The sequence below is a fragment of the Triturus cristatus genome, chromosome 4_2, assembly GCF_964204655.1.
Source record: "Triturus cristatus chromosome 4_2, aTriCri1.1, whole genome shotgun sequence".
NCBI classification, from domain to species: Eukaryota; Metazoa; Chordata; class Amphibia; order Caudata; family Salamandridae; genus Triturus; species Triturus cristatus.
In genome coordinates, this window is record NC_140586.1 from 317,658,156 (window position 1) to 317,676,815 (window position 18,660).

Sequence of the window (18,660 nt, forward strand, 5' to 3'; positions counted from 1 at the left end):
ACTGACTTTCAGGTCAATGCCCTGTTGGAGAGTGAAGAGTAGAAAACATCTGCATATCAATCCAACTAAAGCATTCTGACAAATAGTATTGTGAGCTGTCTGTAAGAATGTCTGACTCCACTGCCATCTATAAGTCTGTTCTGGCAATGTCTTCCCTTCAGCTCAGGCTCCATGCGGATATCCGGCCTCAGAATGTGATGCTTTCATTTCCGGCAAATAAAGTGCAAATGGCAGGTGGCTCAGGGATTGTACGGATGCTGCTGTGGTCAGACGAACAAGACTGGTCGTAGCGCGTGGTAGCCTCACACCTGCGCGTTCTTCACCCGCTCGAACGTCTGCATGACATGGGTGGTGGGGACGCAGCCCTCCCTCACGATGCTCAGGATCCCTGGAAAGGAAGAAGCACAACAGCATGAGATTGAGAGAGCTTGGACAGGTCTGAGCTCTGTGAGCAGCTGAGGGAGGAGACGAGACAAGCATATTGAGCACGGTGGGGATTGACCCCAGAGGAACCAATGGGTGATGGAGTACAGGAGGGAACCGCCCTCTCACGTGGCATATACTGACTGGAGAAAGTGTGGGGTGTGCGCCCTCAAGGAGACATTAAATGACTGGGACAGGGTGGGATATCATGGAATCAACAAACTGCTAAAACACAGACTCAAAAACTTTCCAGGCCAAAATATCTTCCACACACAACTATCTCCCTGCAAAAATGTCGACCTGCAGTAAACTCGCTTTCAAGCACTTGGCCAATAAACTCAGACAGGAGATGGAATAGTAAGTTAACTCTGTATTCCAATAATTAGGAAGTGAGTCCCATTGGAATTAGGAACTTTTAGCAGGTCTAATGATCTTTAAAGAGATATTTGTGTATATTTGTGTATGGTCAATATTTTATAAATCTGCATGTCAGAATCTGTGATTCTGAGGTCTCTATTTTCAGATGGGACCAGAGTAAGAACCTTCAGGCATTGGGTAACATGTGCAGGGTGGGATTGTCTCTGAGAAACATTAATGTGAGTTTGGGTGAAAAATAAAGGAGCCCACCTTGGGGGATATTGTCTTACTGAGGGAGACTCTGGGTCCTTGTGCTGACTAAGTCTGAGTGAATTTGTAATCACTATTACTAAATTTGACAAATTAGCATTATGCAATTTGCATCATTTATTCTTCACTGGAGATAACTTTGAGCATTAAATGTCTCCATAAGAGACATTTTTCGCTGCTTAAGTCTTGTGCCAGTATCTAACATGACTTTTTTAATGTGCGGTATGTACTACCATTAAAATGTCATGCAAGATAAAGGCGAACTACATTTCACACCGTTCATGAAATTTTAGCGAAAGTTTGTGAAACAAGTATTGCAAGATGGTACACCAGTAGTGCAGACTAATGATAAAGAGAAATGCTTGTAAAGTTGAAAGTAGGGGTCAGGATTTGGCAGAGGTAAGAAACCTCCAGTGGCATCCCTGTAAACTTTGAACAAGCACTTGGAGTTTTCCTCAGAGGCTCGATAACGTGCATCTTTTTGTTATGCATTCATCCTGGCCACTTTAGTGTTTCATCTGTCAATTCAGTTTGGGCTTTGTACGTCTGTATGCCTTGGGACACCAGGAATACACTGGATCAGGAATGGTTTTCCCCAAATCTCATGGCAGATGTTTGGTGGGTGGGGAGGGGTGGGGGGAGCAGAGCCCCCTGTTCACATCCATAGATGCTCCCGAGTCTACTTTGGGAGTAGCAGGGGACAGAGATGAAACAGAAACAAGCATTGGTTGAGACCCACCTTCGTCTATCCTGAGACAGTTCACCACAGTGGAGCCCACCATCTCGTAGGAGTCCCCATCACACAGCACCCCCTCCAGCTTGTGCCGTAGACGCCTGAAACACAGAGAGGAAATACAAAATCACTCATTTAAAGTAATAATTGACAAAGGCTCAGGTGCTGGGGATTAGGGGAAAGCCGGAGGATGATAAACATCTACCTGACCTCAAGCTCAACTGGTCAAATACACCTGTGTTAAATGCGCCCACATTTAGGCTTATGCCAAGCATCTCAAATACATTAAAACATATGCGTGAGATATCACCAACACCCTTTTCCCTCCTTTCACCTTTCAGTAGCACCAGTCTACATATACTTAAAAAAACCTAAACTCTTCAAAATAGTTCACCACCCATCAATAGTCCCACACTCTTCCTTTCACCTTTCAGATTCTTCAGCTCACGCACCTCCACAATCCTTGCCCCTGCCATTAGCTCCTAGTAGCCATCTAGTAACTCTCAAACCCCAGGCACCATCTCTTCCGTAGAAGGCCCACTCAAACCTTTTCCTGATTTCAGCCCCTGTTCTGAATGAGTACTCACGAGATGACCATGTCATGGTGGGTGCTGTCACACTCCCCACTGGGATTGGCAGAAGTGATGGCCAGAGGGCCCGTCATGTCGGTCAGGTGGGCAGAGATAGTGTGGTCCGGCACTCGGATCATGATGGAGTCTTTGGTGCCCACAATGTCATAAGCTGGTCCAACTCCTGCAGAAGGAGAACATAACAAAATTAATCAGCAACAAGTCAGATGTGAGTGTGTGAGCATTTGTGTTTGACTGTGTTTATTTGCTCAGCATTATGGACAGAGATGCTGTACAGTGATGACTTCATTTGGTTGTGCTTAATTTGAGCAGATGTTTGAATGGTATAGCCTCAGAACATCAAGAATCAATTAGGGTCCTTGAATACGTGATTGCTCTATTTGTGCAGTGGGCACACATTGTCCATTTAGTGTGAAAGAAGTTCTACTAAAGCATTACAAACAGCCATGGTCTGTGCAGGTAACAGCGGTGGGGCCGCATTGGGGGGGGTGGGGGTTCGAGAGACGATGCCAAGGGAAAATTAAATAAATAATTAATTTTCCCTCAGCATCATCCCTCGAAATCCCCCCCAACGAGGCCCCACCGCCCCATCGATATTACCTGCACGGACCGCGGCTGATTACAATACTGTGAAAGGCAACCACACATGTGTTTGTTATATCTTGAGAGGCCAGATGTCTGCAATACATATTGTTAACAACTCTTTAAAAAAGACTTCAGCCTGAAATGTATTTCTGTCTTACATAATTTTGTGGCTGTTTGATATATCATTCTGTCTGCGCGAGGGACTATTTGACAACTGAAATGTACACTGACTCACCACGCAAAACATTTTATCTTATACAGCCATAGTATACCAAAAGCAACCTTTCTTTGCGTTGTCATTGTTGTGGGGTTTAATTAATGTTTTAGTCAGAAATTGTGCGAGTCACATATATTTCTTTATCAGTTTTACACACATGTACACATACACCACACACACACATATATATACATAATATATATAATATGTACATGCAATAGGTACATGAAATCTGGGGTCTGTGTGCTTTAGGGGTGAATGTGCATGTATTACCTGCATGAGATAGGGGTCGTTACACATTAAGGGGGACCTGGACCCTGATATGTAGATGCAATAGCTCCATGTGATAGGGGCCTCTACACAGAATGGGGATCACTGGACACTGATATGCACATGCAAAAGCTATATGAGATGGGGGTCTGTAAACTTCAGGAGGGTGAATGTACATGCAATGCCTACTTGAAATGGGGGTCTGTAGACATTAGGGGGTCCATGATACATGTAATACCCTCATGAGACGGGGGTCTGTAGATATCAGGGGGTGAATGTGCAGGTAATATCTGCATGAACTGGGCCATGCATATATTAGGGGGGGCTGAATGAAATCTGATATGTATATACAATAGCTATGTGAGATGGGGGTCTGTAGCCATTAAGGGGTGAATAGGCCCTGAAATGTACATACCATAGCTACATAAGAAGGGGGTCTATAGACATTGGGGGTTGAATGGAGTGATAGGTGCAAGTAATTCCTTCATGAGATGGGAGTCAGTGCACATTGGTGGGCGGGGGAGAAGAAGCATGGTCTAGACTAGCAGCACGTACATGGAGTGAGCACATCCCTGAATTTCCCCAGGCACAACTTCGGGCATTTGTAGCCCTCACCCCTCTACCATCCTCATCCCACCCCTCTTTGGAGAAGGAAACAGACCATGCAGAAGAGGTCACACTCACCCATCCTCCTCAGCCACTCCCCCTTCTGGACAATGCAGCTGATACCCCCAGGGTAGACGCTCCCCATGAAGTCCCAAAGCAGAGGACTGAATGGGGGTCTCACGGCCCGCAGCTGGTCCAGGTGGGAGATGCAGATACAGATGGGCTTCTCCAGGGGTCGGTCCTGCAGAGAATGGAAGAAAAGGGAGAAATTAATGGTTTAGAGACAGAGGGGGAGGTCAGGACCTTCAGACATTATGTGCAGGATCACGTGATACATAAGTGACTTTAGACCCAGTCACACCACCTCTGTAAATAAACTAAAAGTCTCTAGTGGTAGCCAACAGATTGTGCAAGTTAAAAGCCTGTATGGCCTTCTAATGACACTTACACTGTGACCCCTAATGTATGATGATTTATGTGGAGCACGAGTTGTCTTTTGGCATTGTGACTGTTCTAAAAATGTATCGCTAATGTCACATATTGATGCAAATACCTGAGGTCTGGAAATCTGTTGATTTCCATACCCGTCACATTACCCACTGGACTGTCAATGTTATTGTTCCTTTTTACTGCATGTTTGAATAAATAGAATCCTTTCCATTTGGAAGTACCACACAGCTCTAATTGTAGTTATTACCCTCGGTCCCGCTTGACACACAGGGTTCCCTTGTTCTTTGTTACTCTCTTTCTAAAGTCCTACAGCAGACAGACACTGGCCACAGAGTTCTATGCAATCCTAGTCTGAGAATGCAGACTCACTGTGTAATCTGGGGTATTAGTATCTTTCTTGTGCATGTGAAAGCATCTCGCTGGGCTATTCTGCTCCTAACCCAGGGCTCGTGTGGATTGGAACCCACATGTCCGGTTTCACCCCCATCTCGCACTCTCCTCGCAAAGCATGACAAGCTACCATTTAACCTGGCTGCTTTCCTTTTTTTTAAAAAAGTTTTGGAGTTGGAACTTTCTAGGCAGATATTACCATGGAAACCCTCACCTGCAGAATGTTTTTACCCTGTCATTTAAATGACAATATATCCAACTATACATACTCCAGGCTGGTATCACCTTGGTAATCACACCCCTGCAGACTGGTTTCACCCTGACGTTTCCATGACAGTGTCTCAACCCACTGGGTGATATCTAACTGTTCTAGCAAAAGGTGTGCCTTATTCTTGAATGACAGAGCATCTGTCTCAGCCTCGGGTGAATTCTGCCGGAAGTCCGCTCCTCGGTGCTCACCTTGATGGTGTAAATCTTCTGGATGGCCTCGGGGTGTTTGCAGGAGGCCGCCAGGGCATAGACCGTGTCTGTGGGGACCCCGCACACCCCACCCTGGTCCAGCAGGCCGGCGATGGTCCTTAGACTGCTGGTGCGATAGGAATCGGGGCACACGCAGGAGTCGGACGCCTCAACTTTCTCCTCTGACTTCGTTTCCTAAAAGGACAAAGAACAGACAAGGGGTGAGACAGTGCCAACTAGAGCTGCCCTTGAGCAGCACATGCACCTCCCAGAGTTAGAGGGCTGAGATATGGACTGGTTATTTGAGAGACACATTTATCGGAACTGAGTATTATTTTAAGAATAGTAATCGTAACATATTGCATGTATGATTCAAGGTACCTTGAAGAGAGGTAGTCCCATGGGAATCAGGTCCTTGCTGAAAATGCAGTTTCCAAGAGATGCCACTGCTCCGTAGATACAGACGACACTGAAGACGGACAATACTGTGACTGAAAAAACACACAAAGACGGGAAAATTAGACATTAAATTCAATAGTATCAATAACAAAAAGAGGATTGTGCGGATCAAGTTAATGTTAAACCAAGACAGGGGTTCCTTCAGGAGGGATTTCAAGAAGGTAAATGCACCCAAGACAATAAAATAAAAACATAAGACAGAGATTAATTTTCCCTCACCCTCTGTCTGTATGAAATTATCTCTGGTAAAACATTTAAACTAGTACAGGAACCCCTGTCTTGGTTTATACTTAATTGCCATGGTTCCTAGGGTTATGGGGCTCACCCCAACTCTTCGTATTATAACAAGGTGATTTTAAAGCAGGAGTGGAGAGACAGATACAGAAACTAACACATGGGGAGGTCTAGCAAAGAACCAGACACATGTCAGGTTTGTGACTGACTCCATTCAGGCCCTTCTTGCATTAAAAATGTCAACTCTAGCAGAGTCTGACACGTAACTGACTGCTTCACCCCTCACAACCCTTCAGAAGCACAGGCTTGTCAGGCACCCTCCAGTCCTTTCTACAGACCACTCCCCTTCAGCCCCCACCACATTACGCATTCACTTGTGATGGCACTTAATAGAAGTTGCCTGTTTAGCGTGTATTAACCATTTCGAGATCACTGACACGCATTAATACACAAGAGAAACCCACAGTGGAGGGTGTCCACTTACTCTCGAGCGGGAGAGGCAGGCATTCCAAGGTGAAAAGCAGGAAACAGACAATCACCGCCTCCATCAGCAGGGCGAGCAGCACCAGCACCACGTTGGCATAGGCGACTGTGGAAAAAGCAGAACAAGATGGCGTCAGAGACCGGAAATGACATATTTCAGAGGTCAGCGGGCGTCGCAGTTGCTCAAGTCTTTAGATGAGGACACTATGATGCCTCAGAACTGTGCATATGGACCATCAAGTGACAGACACCGTCCCATACCCACTACAGCCGGAAGCAGCTGCTGTCTGTCAGGGCACCTGGGCCTCAGTATTCAACAGAGGGATGACTGGACATCGGTATCCGGAGAGACTTACCCAAGGACATCAGGAAGACATTGATGACCAGGAAGGTGACGGCACCAACAGTGAATGCACCATAACTGGTGACGTGGATATTCAGCAGGGGACCTGGACAGGGAAGAGGAGGAGGGACAGAGGGTTAGTCATGGATGAAACAGAACATAGGAAGGAGCTCTTCCTTCAAAGGCAGGAGATGGCCAGGAGCAGTACAAGGGATGGAGGAGGACCATATACTGTCCAACACCTCACTCATCCAACAGCCAATCATTGTACTAGATAATGGCTTCTGGTGATGTGTAAAACTGTATCTTCCACCCCATCCTGAACAGGTGTGCCCTGATTTGGGGATACACACTTACCGGAGCACCTTATCCCAGTATAAAGTGTTTTCTCGCATGTGTCAGAAGACAAGCGAAAATTAAATTCTGGTAAATATGCCCCTGGGTGCAGGAAATGACCAGTTATTTGAACAAAGGCATTATTACCTCTTGGTTCTTCCCACAACTGGATTATCTACAACAGTTTGTCAATAGTGTATCCAGACCACTTAATGGTTCCATAAGTCATTAGTCCCCTCCTAGTGGCCACCAGGTGCACTCCTCTTCAACCCTTTTCCTTCCCCCTGCCAGTCATCACATATGATCCCTCCCAGGTACTTCTTCAGCTCACTGGTTACAAGGGCCCCCCAGTCAAACAAAGAACTGCATGTGATGTCATCATGAAACTACCTGCATGCATGGCTACTCGAAATTAAACTAATAACCAAAACTACACATCACCCCCACAGCCCCTACTGGTATGCCTGAGAATATAAACCACTCAAAAGCTTCATGACACTTGATCCCTAGGACTTTTCTAAATACATTTTTACACATTCTAAAGAATAAGATTAAGAGATCACAAGTTACCTGCGAGTCGTAGCCACGCCCATGTGGCCCAAACAGCAGCATAACAGAAGGGTAGGACCGACCCAAATCTTCGCCCTCTCTGGACCACGATCCTGCAGACGTACAACTGGAAGACCGCGCCAGGAATCAGCACCCAAGGGATGGAGAGGTGGGCTCTGGTGGGGTCACTCAGGGACCCCTGGATGGCAGAGAGTGAGGCCAAGCCATTGCAGATGAAGAAGAGGGCATCAGGGAGCTGGCATCTGGTAGTGCTGACCTCCTGGCCCTCCTTAGACCTGCTGGTGACGCGCTTCAGGCACAGCAGCAAGTCCTGGAGCGTAGCCGATGACATCACTTGGGGTCCAGTAGAGATCAACGACTTATCAGCGATGGAGTTAATGAGGCTGGCAAAAGTGGCATAGAGGGAGGTGGCTGTGTAAATGCTGCAGACCACTCCGAAGAAGATATGGGATCCCTGGAGTGGAATCTGTTGGATGGTGGAGACAGTGAGGAGGAGGAAGCATGAATTCTGCAGCACCTCCAGGAGGTCTCTGTTGAGGGACATCAGGCAGAGGATGCAAGTGGCGGCCAGAAAGAACCAGCCCCCCACCATGCCTGCTCGGCTCTTGTCCACATTGTCCCCTGAGAGGAGCACCGTGACAATGAACTCTTCCCAGGACATCAGCAACCAGAACAGGCTGTGGAGTCCAAGCTTGGTGGTTTGGTAGACGTCTTCTCTCAAGTAACTGTAGTAGCTGGCGCAGAGCTGGGACAGCGCATTGATGCTGACCCAGATGGCGCCAATGTAGAAGGTCTTCATGTAACCAAAGCAATAAAAGGCAAAGATGAGCGAGGCCACTGCGTCAGCGATGTGTCCCAAGGCCATGGGCTCCGCGTACTTGGAGTTCTTCTTGGTCTCCTCCCCGATGCCACTGGAAGAGGTGCTGGTGGCCGAGCCCAGAAGCAAGACGCTGAACATGGGGTTCCCGAAGCCTGGAAGGACATTCCTCTGGGTCAGGCCCTTTAGGAGCAGGGCAGTGGCGCCATAGAACCCAAACAACACAATGAGAAGCTCCAGGGTCCCGGAGACCACCAGCGCCCACTGTCCAAAGAGCCCCACCGCCTCGAAGACCAATGTGAGGGTGATGGCGCCAAACACAAAGGGCATGACGTAGTTAACGGTGGCCGAACAGAAGGAGAGGATGAAGGCGACGGCGGTGTATGCCACCAGCCCCGCTACTGCGCTCTCACTGACCGGAAGAGGGGAGGCGGCCATGATGGTCTGGCTGTTAGAAATGTTCAGGGTTTGTGTGGTGTTGTGGATGGTGGGGTACGCTCCCAGGACAACACGTGTAGCCCCGTAGCTGCTCCAGAGTGCGGCAAATGCCACAAAAGCGGTGCTCCCCAGGTGATCGTACTTCCGGAAGCACAGGAAGCCTGCAATGAGTTGTGTCAGTCCTCCAATCAGGATGAGATGGACCCCTGCAAGAGATAAACAGGCATTGAGCAACACGTGCGTGTGTGTGTGTCTGTGTGCATGAGTGTGTACCCCCTCCCTCCAAGTGTCTTATACATGTTACCCCAGCGCCACCTGTAACTATTTGTGTGATCTGCGGTTGCCACACTCACCTGCCAAGATGTTCTCCACCCCTTCAGCGTTCACTTTGGTGTGGAAGGAAAAGAAGTTCTGTAGAGCCACCAGGAAGGCGCTGATGACGTTGGCGAGGAAGCCCATGACGGATGGTTCACTGTAGTACACAGAGGCGAAGCCTTCCATGGTGAGTGGCAGACCTGGGGGACGGGAGAGAGTCCATGGGTAAGAAATTAGCCACAGGTGAGAGGACACAAGAGATGAGATTCGGACAGGAGGTGAGAGGGGTAGGGGGTAAGAAGGAGATGGAAGACGGGTAGCTGGGTGGGTAAGACCCAGATTAGATTGGTGCACGAGGTTAGATGGGAACAGGAGGTGAGACAGGAGCCAGAGGCCTAATATCAGACATGTGAGAGTGGGACAGTGAGTGATATGGAAGATACATGAGAGTGGGACAGTGAGTGAGATGGAAGAGACGTGAGAGTGGGACAGTAGATGAGAAGGAAGACATACGTGAGAATGGGACAGTAAGTGAGATGGAAGACACATGAGAGTGGGGCAGTAGATGAGGTGGAACACATGTGAGAAAGGGACAGTGGGTGAGATGGAAGATATGTGAGATTGGGACAGTGGGTGCGATGGAAGACAGGTGAGAGTGGGACAGTAGGTGAGATGGAAGAGACGTCGACAGTGAGTGTGATGGAAGACAGATGAGAGTGGGACAGTGGGTGTGATGGAAGAGACATGAAAGTGGGACAGTGAGTGAGATGGAAGAGACATGCGAGAGTGGGGCAGTAGGTGGGACAGCATTGAGCTAGGAACCAATGGTAGGAAGGGAGAGGAGGTGAAATGTGAACTGCCAGTGAAAGGGGTGCACGGGATAAGATGGGGGTGGGCAGTGAAACTGAGACGAGGACATGAGGTAAAATGGAGCTTAGAGGTGAGAACAGGAGTTGAAATCTAGCGAAACTTTACGAGGTGACATGAGGTAAGAAGTTAAACGTGAACCAGAGGTGAGATCCACAGAGAGACGGGCAGGCTGCAGATCAGTGCACCAGGGTAAAGTGAGAGGGGTAGACTGCAGAATAGTGCACCAAAGTTAGAGGAGTATACTGTACCGATCAGTGCACCAGGGTAAAGTGAGAGGGGCAGACTGTACCGATCAGTGTAAGGGAGTGTAAAGGGGCAGACTGCACCCGTCCGTGTAAGGCAGTGTAAAGGGGCAGGCTGTACAGTGTGAAGAGGCAAGGGCAGGCTGTACAGATCAGTGCACCAGTGTAAAGTGAGAGGGGTAGAATGTACAGATCAGTGTAAGGCAGTGTGAAGGGTCACACTGTGCAGTGTGGAGTGACAAGGGCAGGCTGTACACACTGAAAGGTACAGGCGTGGACAGGTTGTTCACCGGAGGAAAGTATCACAGAGGGACGGAAAGTTTGTACATACGGAGGGACGGGAGCTCTGTTTTCTGTTCCGGGGCCGGACTCTTGGATGAGGGTCAGTGCTGTCTCTCCTCTGTGAGGGCTGCTCTGGTGAGGGTCGTCTAGCTTCCTGTATCCCAGGGACTCTCTCTCCTTGAGGATATGGTCTGGAGAGACGCCCTGTGACGACTGGTCCAATTTCTGAGGTGTCCTCTGTAAGGGCAGGACTTGCCTCTTGGGGTGATCTATGAGGGCCGGCCCTGCCTCCAAGAAGGTGTCTTTGAGGGCTGATGGGTCTCTTCTGTTTATGAGGGATGATCTCTGAGGGCCGGTGTGCGTCTCCTGTCTCTTAAGCGTCCTGTGAGGGCTGGTCTCGTCTCCGAGGGGCACTCTGTGAGGGTCGCTCTTCCTATCTCTGAGGAGTCCTCTGTGAGGGTCGGTCTCGTCTCTTAGGGGTGCTGTCTGTGAGGGCCGGTCTTCTTGTCTGTGAGGGAAGGTCTCGTCTCTGTGAGGTTTAGCCGTGGGTCCGTGCGAGGGGCGGTCTTGTCTCGAGGAGTCCGCAGAGAGGGTTGTTCTTGTTTGGAGGTGCTCTGTGAGGGTCGTTCTTGTTTGGAGGTGCTCTGTGAGGGTCGTTCTTGTTTGTGGGTGCTCTGTGAGGGTCGTTCTTGTTTGTGGGTGCTCTGTGAGGGTCGTTCTTGTTTGTGGGTGCTCTGTGAGGTCCTGACCCCTCAGTCAGTAGCTGCTCCTCTTCTGACTGTTCCCTGCTCTGTTCGGCTTTATACACAGAAGGTGGGAGGAGCTGTGGAGGGAGTTAGCCTCACAGCCCTGGAAGGTGTGTGGAATTTCCCCCTCGTCGCTCTCCATCCTCCCCCCGTCACCTCAACCTGTCCGTCCTCCGAGCTCCTCCCACTCCAGGGGGGTCGTGAATGACCCGTAACTTTTATTTATCTTAAAACAAAGTTTAAAATACAGAGATTTATCTTCCCAGGACACAGGTCACCCAATACAGAGTGGAATGTAATAAAACTAGAGGAACCATATGACGGTAGAGCTCGAGAGATGAATTAATATTTAGGTTGAGAAATATATATTTAGAAGTTATTTTTTGCAATAATAATGATGATGGCTATTAATATCCTTATATTCAAGGCAGGTCTGGGCCACGAGACGCAGTTCCCACAAGGGCAAAGCCTGCGCGTAGATTGTGCTGAGCCCTTCGCCCTGATCACTTATTCACAAGGAGGTCATTGTGGCGACTTAAAGGTGCAGGGAGTGGACCTTCCTCAGGGACAACCTTGTACAATGAGATCGCAGTGGCTGTGCCAGGCTTGCAGGGAGTGGTACAGGGACCAGTGTTTGTTTTTTTTACAGAGTTTTATTTAGCACGAACTTGACCCGAAGGTATCGGGAATCAGAGCCCTTTACATGAGCACCAGGTGCGTTACATGAGGACACATTCACTTTTGTTAGGCAGGGGGAGATTAAGTGATTTCCCCGGAATCACAGGATGTTGAGCGTCCCTAACAAATTAGAGGTGGACGCCCTTGCCGTTGCCGTTCACAAGGAGCTTCACTGGTGCCTTCAGATGTGTGGGAAGTGGTGCCCAGGTAGGTCTTTCACAACAAGCTTCATGTGATGACCACACAAGTGGGGGAAGTGGTGCCCAGGTAGGTCTTTCACAACAAGCTTCATGTGATGACCACACAAGTGGGGGAAGTGGTGCCCAGGTTTGTCTTTCACAGGGAGCTCACTGTAGAGACATTAGGAGTGGGGGAAGTGGTGCCCAGGTGTGTCTTTCACAAGAAGCTCACTGTAGTGACCTCACGAGTGGGAGAAGTGGCGCCCAGGTGTGTCTTTCACAAGAAGCTCAGTGTGGTGACATTAGGAGTGGGGGAAGTGGTGCCCAGGTGTGTCTTCAACAAGGAGCTCACTGTAGTGACATTAGGAGTGGGGGAAGTGGTGCCCAGGTATGTCTTTCACAAGAAGCTCAGTGTGGGGACCTCACGAGTGGGAGTAGTGGTGCCCAGGTGTGTCTTTCACAAGAAGCTCACTGTAGTGACCTCACGAGTGGGGGAAGTGGTGCCCAGGTGTGTCTTTCACAAGGAGCTCACTGTAGTGACATTAGTAGTGGGGGAAGTGGTGCCCAGGTGTGTCTTTCACAAGGAGCTCACTGTAGTGACATTAGGAGTGGGGGAAGTGGTGCCCAGGTATGTCTTTCACAAGAAGCTCAGTGTGGGGACCTCACGAGTGGGGAAAGTGGTGCCCAGGTATGTCTTTCATGGGAAACTCAGTGTGGTGACGTCACAAGTGGGGGGAGTGGAGCAGAGCCTTGGACGCCTATCTAAGGAGCTCATGTGGTTCCACCAAGGATGAGAAAGTGATACAGGTCCTAGGCATGTCATTCACATAGATGTCTGTGTGGTGAGACCAGGGGTCCAGGGAGTGGTGCAGGGCCCAGGTATGTCTTTCACAAGCAGCTCCATATGGTGAGACCAAGGGTGCGGGGAGTGGTGCAGGCCCAGGTATGTCTTTCACAAGCAGCTCCATATGGTGAGGCCAAGGGTGCGGGAAGTGGTGCAGGGCCACAAATGTCTTTCACAGAGGTCTGCACGGTGACAGCAAGGGACACAGGGAGTGGTGCAGGCCCAGGTATGTGTTTCACAAGCAGGTCCATGTGGTGGGACCCGGGGATGCGGGGAGTGGTGCAGGCGCAGGTATGTCCTTGATAAGGAGCTCCATGTGCTGTGAAAAAGGGAAGCTGGAGTGGCGCTGGAGTAGGGTACGTCTTTCACAAGGAACTCCAGGTGGTGAACAAAGGGGTGCAAGGAGCAGGGCAAGACCTTGTTATGTCTTTCACAAAGAGCTGCATGAGGTAACATCAGGAGTCAAAGCACTGGTGAAGTCCTACATGTGTGTTTCACAAGTTGCTGCATGTGGTGACACTCAACTTGAGAGAACTACTGGAGGTCTAAGGTATGTCTTTCACAAAGAACTCTGTATGATGAAACTTAGTGGTGCAGGAGTTGTGCAGGGCCCAGCAATGTCTTTCACAAGGAGCTTCATGTGTCACACCAGAGCCAGATACGGTAACATCAGGAGTTGCTGGACCGGGCCCCGGCCACGTATGCGTTTCACAAGAAGATCCATCTGTCACACCAGAACTAGATATGGTGACATCAGGAGTGCCTCTTGACGCATTCCCAGGTTTACAGAACATTATAAATCTGGGAATGTGTCAAACGCCATGGGTGTTATGTGGGAACACCCACCGTAATGCCCATGGCACTCCTCCCCATCACATTGTGAGGCAACGCAGCAACTTTTTATTTGTTGAGACTTTTATATAGCGCGAACTAGACCTGAAGGTATCAGGGCACTTTACATGAGCACCAGTTGCGTTACAAACTGACACATTCATTGTTGTTAGGCACAGTGAGATTAAGTGATTTGCCCAGAATCACAGGAAGTTGAGTGTCCCTGCCGAGACTCACTACATTTACTTTCTCATACCCACTGTCTCGGGAACATGTATAATTCATAATGCTGATCACATACCTTTCCCCATTGCACTGATTCCTAGTGAGGCTGCATGTCATCAGACAGGTTCCTGGTGGTTTTACACTCCATGGGTCTTTGGTAAGTCTGTACTCCCAACTACGCCCAGGGCGCTCGCTCACCGTCCTCAGTGAGTAGGCAGGAAGTTATCGAAGGAATGACTGGTGGGCTAGTGTGAGGGCTCACCCTCCTTTGGCTCTCACGGTCCACCAAGATTTGTGAAAGGCTGAACTCCCTGTGTAAGGGCTGTGGCATGTTCCTTCTTGTGATCAAGTTCTGGGATTTACTATCTCTGTATAATGGAGGGGGGACGTACCTATACCAAGGGTATTGAAAGAAAAGTGTTACTCCACTTTTCACTTTTTTGGTTCTTCCACTTCAGACATCTTCTTGTCAACAGTGCTTCGTGTTATATCATCTGTTGCTGACACGTTTCAGTGCTCCTAAATTTTAGGTTCCTCAGGGTTCACTCATACGATTCTTGTAAATATCATATTTAAGTTCATCAGGCCAAGACTTGGCTTTTTCTAACCGTTCTATTGTGTCTTACATATATTTCACATCGCTTTGACTCTCTTTAGACTTTGGTGCCTCAGATTAAACTGAAATTATTTACAAAGAGCATCTTTGAGAGATTGCTTAGTGCATTGATCTGAAGGGCTCCTTATTTACAGAGCTGATTTCTCCTTCTTGGCTAAAAACAAAATTTATGCTGAGTCCTACCCATACCTAGTGCTGGTTGGAAGCTTTGTTTTTAGTACACAGTAGCAAGTTATTAAAAAATCTTAACCCCTTCAGTGCCCGCCCCTTTCCCCGCCCTGTGCCGGCCGTTGCATTAGCGGGCGGGGTTTATGACGAGCTGGTCTCGTCATGGGCACAGCGCAACCGCGGCCCATGACGAGACCAGCTCGTCATGGGCATTGAAGAGGTTAAAATGCACATAAAATGGATGGAAAAACATTCCAAGAACTAACAGATGACTAGTTCGAGTAGTTTTCGGTGGTTTGTGGGGCTCTCATCAGGGAAATGAGGCCCAGGGAGGACTGGATAACACACAAGATATCCCCGGTTTGAGAGTTATTTGGGCGGATCTTGGGGTTCTCTACAGATCTCAAATTGCCAGGGATTACTGCACGCCACACAGACACCCACACAGCAAATCTGGATGTATCCTTGTAGAACAATTTTGCTCTACAAGAAAATTAATAAAATATTTGAATTTCTCACAGATCAAATATGATTTTTTTGCAGAACAGATTTGCTTCACAGATAAATAAAAACAAGCATTGGCAAAGCTTATAGCTCTGGTGCCGGACACCAGCCTTTTGGCTTTGTCAATGCTTGTTTTGTTTTTTAATGGGTTTTGCACACCTTCATAGTTGGAGAAACTGCTGGCCATCATCCATGTGCTCAAAAAAGTAAGTATTACCATGGTATTTCCTGGCGCTTAACGGAACTCTTGGTGTGTGGATGAGCTCCTTGTGAAAGACTGAATACCCTCCTTCATAGTGAAGTTAGCCAGTGCCAGAACTGGCCTGAATCATTGCCCTGGCATTTTGGTCATCTTTCTGTCCGCTGCTGGGGCGAGTTCTCTGAATCTGTCCCACTGAAAACAAGAAATGGCATCTGCCACTGAGTTGTCTGTTCCTGGAATGTGGCGTGCCCTAATTGCATAGTTGTCCTGCAGCTGGCAGCCGACTAGTCTTCGCAACAGTGTCCCTACAGCTGGGCATTTCGCCGACCCTGTGTTAATGTCCTTTACCACTGCACTGTTGTCTCACCAGAGTGCAATTTGCCTGTTCGCCAGCTGCTGGGCCCAAATTATAGGGAATAACTCAAGCAGTGCTGTGTTTTTTGTTAACCCTGCTCTTTGCCAATTCTCTGGCCATTCTCCTGCTGTCCACGAGGGTCCCAGTATTGCCCCAAAGCCATATCCCTCTGCTGAGTCAGTGTAGCGCTCTAGCTCATGCGCATGTACCCAGGGGTCTCTCCTTATCAGGGTGCCACTGAAATCTGCCAAAAACGGTCCCACTGTGCCAGGTCCTCCTTCACCCCTTGTGTGATACAGACCCTATGGTGTTTCTGTGTCATGCCCCTGGTTAGCCCGGCTAGCCGCTTGGTGAACGTGCGCCCCGCGGGAATCACCGTTGTGGCGAAATTTAGTTTTCCGAGCAATTTCTGCACTTCCTTTAGCGTTGCTTTCTTTTGCTGTCTCATTTGTTTTATGCATTCACGCAAGTCGGCTACCTTATCTGGCGGCAGCCTGCATGTCCCGGCCACGAGTCTAGTTCAATTCCCAGAAAAGACAATTTTGTTGTTGGGCCTTCCGTTTTGTCCTGCGCCAGGGTAATGCCTAACTCCTGCGCCATCTGCACAAACTTGTCTAGGAGGTCGTCGCACTCCTTCGTGCCTGCTTTCCCGATGAACAGAAAGTCGTCTAAGTAGTGCACCCGCCCACCTTTTGTGGCCCTCACCCCCAGCTCCCATTCTAGGAAGCTACTGAAAGCCTCAAAGTGTGCGCATGATATTGAGCACCCCATGGGTAGGTACCTGTCGTAGTAATACTGGCCATCCAGCTTGAAACCCAATACATGGTAGCTGTCTGGGTGAACTGGCAGTAACTTGAAGGCTGATGCTATGTCCGATTTAGCCATCAGGGCACCCTTTCCCTCCTGCCTGATCAAGTCCACCGCATTGTCAACTGATGCGTATGACAATGTGCACTCACCTTGGTCCAACCAATCATTGACCGATTCCCCTTCTGGGTGGGAGAGGTGGTGGATCAGCCGGAATTTCTCCGACTCTTTTTTGGGAACAACCCCCAGCGGGGAGACTACCATGTCTGTCAGCGGGGGGGGGCATTGAAAGGCCCGGCCACCCGTCCTAGCTGCACTTCCTTCTCAACTTTCTCCCTAGCCACCCCGGGGTTGTCCCTCACCGACTTCAGGTTCAGGCTCTGCCCCCTTCGGCCCTTTGTAATGTATTGGAAAACCCTGTGTGAAACCTTCTGCTAGTAGCTGTCTCTCACTTGCTTTGCGGTACCCCTGTAACAGCTGCAGTAGTCTCCTTGTCCTGATGGGGGTGGGAAGCGTCTGTCCTACGCCCTCTGCCCCCTTGCCCCTGCTCAGCAGGGCCTGTGCCTTATTTTCTGACGCCTGTCTTCTTTTTGTTGGCCCCCTGGTCTTGTGTTGCATCTGCAGCGGATCGTGGGGTGGTTACGCCCGCATGATCCACAGGCATGCTTAAATCTGCAGGACGCTCCCCACTTACACTCATCTTTGTCGAATTTCTAACACGCTTTATTTGAGACTCTTAGGAATAGCTTAAAACGAGTGTATAAAATTACATCTGAATCTGGTCAGCAGGAAACGGTGGTGGACATTATTAATAACAACAAATAAGGCTGCCCTAGTGGACTTGTGCTCAACATTAAATATTGTTCCACTGTGGGTGCGGCAAGTTCGGTACTTTCCCTTTCCCCCATGCGCCTGTCCGAAACATGTTTTTGATGTACCTCATATTTCTGCGGCGTAGTGGCCTTGGGCTTATGAACAGCTCAGGGAAGCCTATCCTCCTAGCCTGCTCCATGACATAGCCTGGCCAGAGAATACTCAAAGCCCCCTCAAGTGCAATACAATCCTCTAAAAGATGTTGGTTTAAAGTAGGAACGGGACTTGACCAAATTCTCAACCAGAACATTAGTGGTGCTACTGCAATAAGATCTGAAGTATAACCCAGACCAAGCTCTTCGTGTATCATAAAGGAGGGGGTGGAGGTGGGAACAGCAAGAAGTCTACGCAGGAATTTGTTCTCGGCCACCTGCAGTTCATTTACATCTCTGTATCTCCTCCACACATCACAACCGTAGGTGGCCATTGGGATACGTTTTTCTCTATAGACCTTTATTAGGGCGGGTACCGGTTTAGCCCCTAAACTCTTAGCAGAGTCCATAGTGGCACCCGCTGCCCTTGCCAGGATGTTCTTTTTAAGTGCTCTCTGAGCCACCATTGACCCTCTTTCATGAAACAATGCCCCCCAAATAAGGAAAAGTAGAAACTTTGGTAAGTTCTGCCCCCCCCTACGGTGGAACTTGCGGCTAATGGACTTCTTACTGCCAATCATCATAGTATGCGATTTAGAAAACTTGATTGAAAGGTCTAAGGAGTCCATGAAATCAATGAAAGAATTTAAAAGACTTCGGAGACCCACATAAATCTGAGTGAGAAACACAGCATCATCTGCATATAATAAGGCAGGAATTAAATAAATTAAGATCAGGCAAGCGCAACGATCGGGAAGCCAGGTTAAGATGGTGCCCACGTTACAGTGGAATTTGGGAGGA

At 48.9% G+C, this 18,660-nt stretch overlaps 1 protein-coding gene across 1 annotated transcript; it reads right to left on the reverse strand.

The window, feature by feature from the left end:
* Window positions 1–302: 302 nt before the first annotated feature.
* LOC146833786 (uncharacterized) lies at window positions 303–9,030 on the reverse strand. Its single transcript, XM_085599915.1, has 9 exons — window positions 7,776–9,030; window positions 6,883–6,975; window positions 6,528–6,632; window positions 5,732–5,841; window positions 5,351–5,545; window positions 4,130–4,292; window positions 2,371–2,536; window positions 1,790–1,884; window positions 303–388 (listed from the first exon to the last, which is right to left on the reverse strand). The coding sequence occupies exons 1-9, from the start codon at window positions 9,028–9,030 to the stop codon at window positions 303–305; spliced, it is 2,268 nt and encodes a 755-aa protein (XP_085456041.1).
* Between the last annotated feature and the right edge of the window lie 9,630 nt (window positions 9,031–18,660).

Bases quoted from the DNA above. Each gene is read 5' to 3' on its own strand.
- LOC146833786 (XM_085599915.1), bottom strand. From the start codon at position 9,030: ATGGCCGCCTCCCCTCTTCCGGTCAGTGAGAGCGCAGTAGCGGGGCTG. The intron at 4,293-5,350 runs GTGAGCACCGAG...CATTCTCTGCAG, and splicing joins AGAAGATTTACACCATCAAG to GACCGACCCCTGGAGAAGCC. The intron at 2,537-4,129 runs GTGAGTGTGACC...CTCCTTCTGCAG, and splicing joins GGAGTGGCTGAGGAGGATGG to GAGTTGGACCAGCTTATGAC.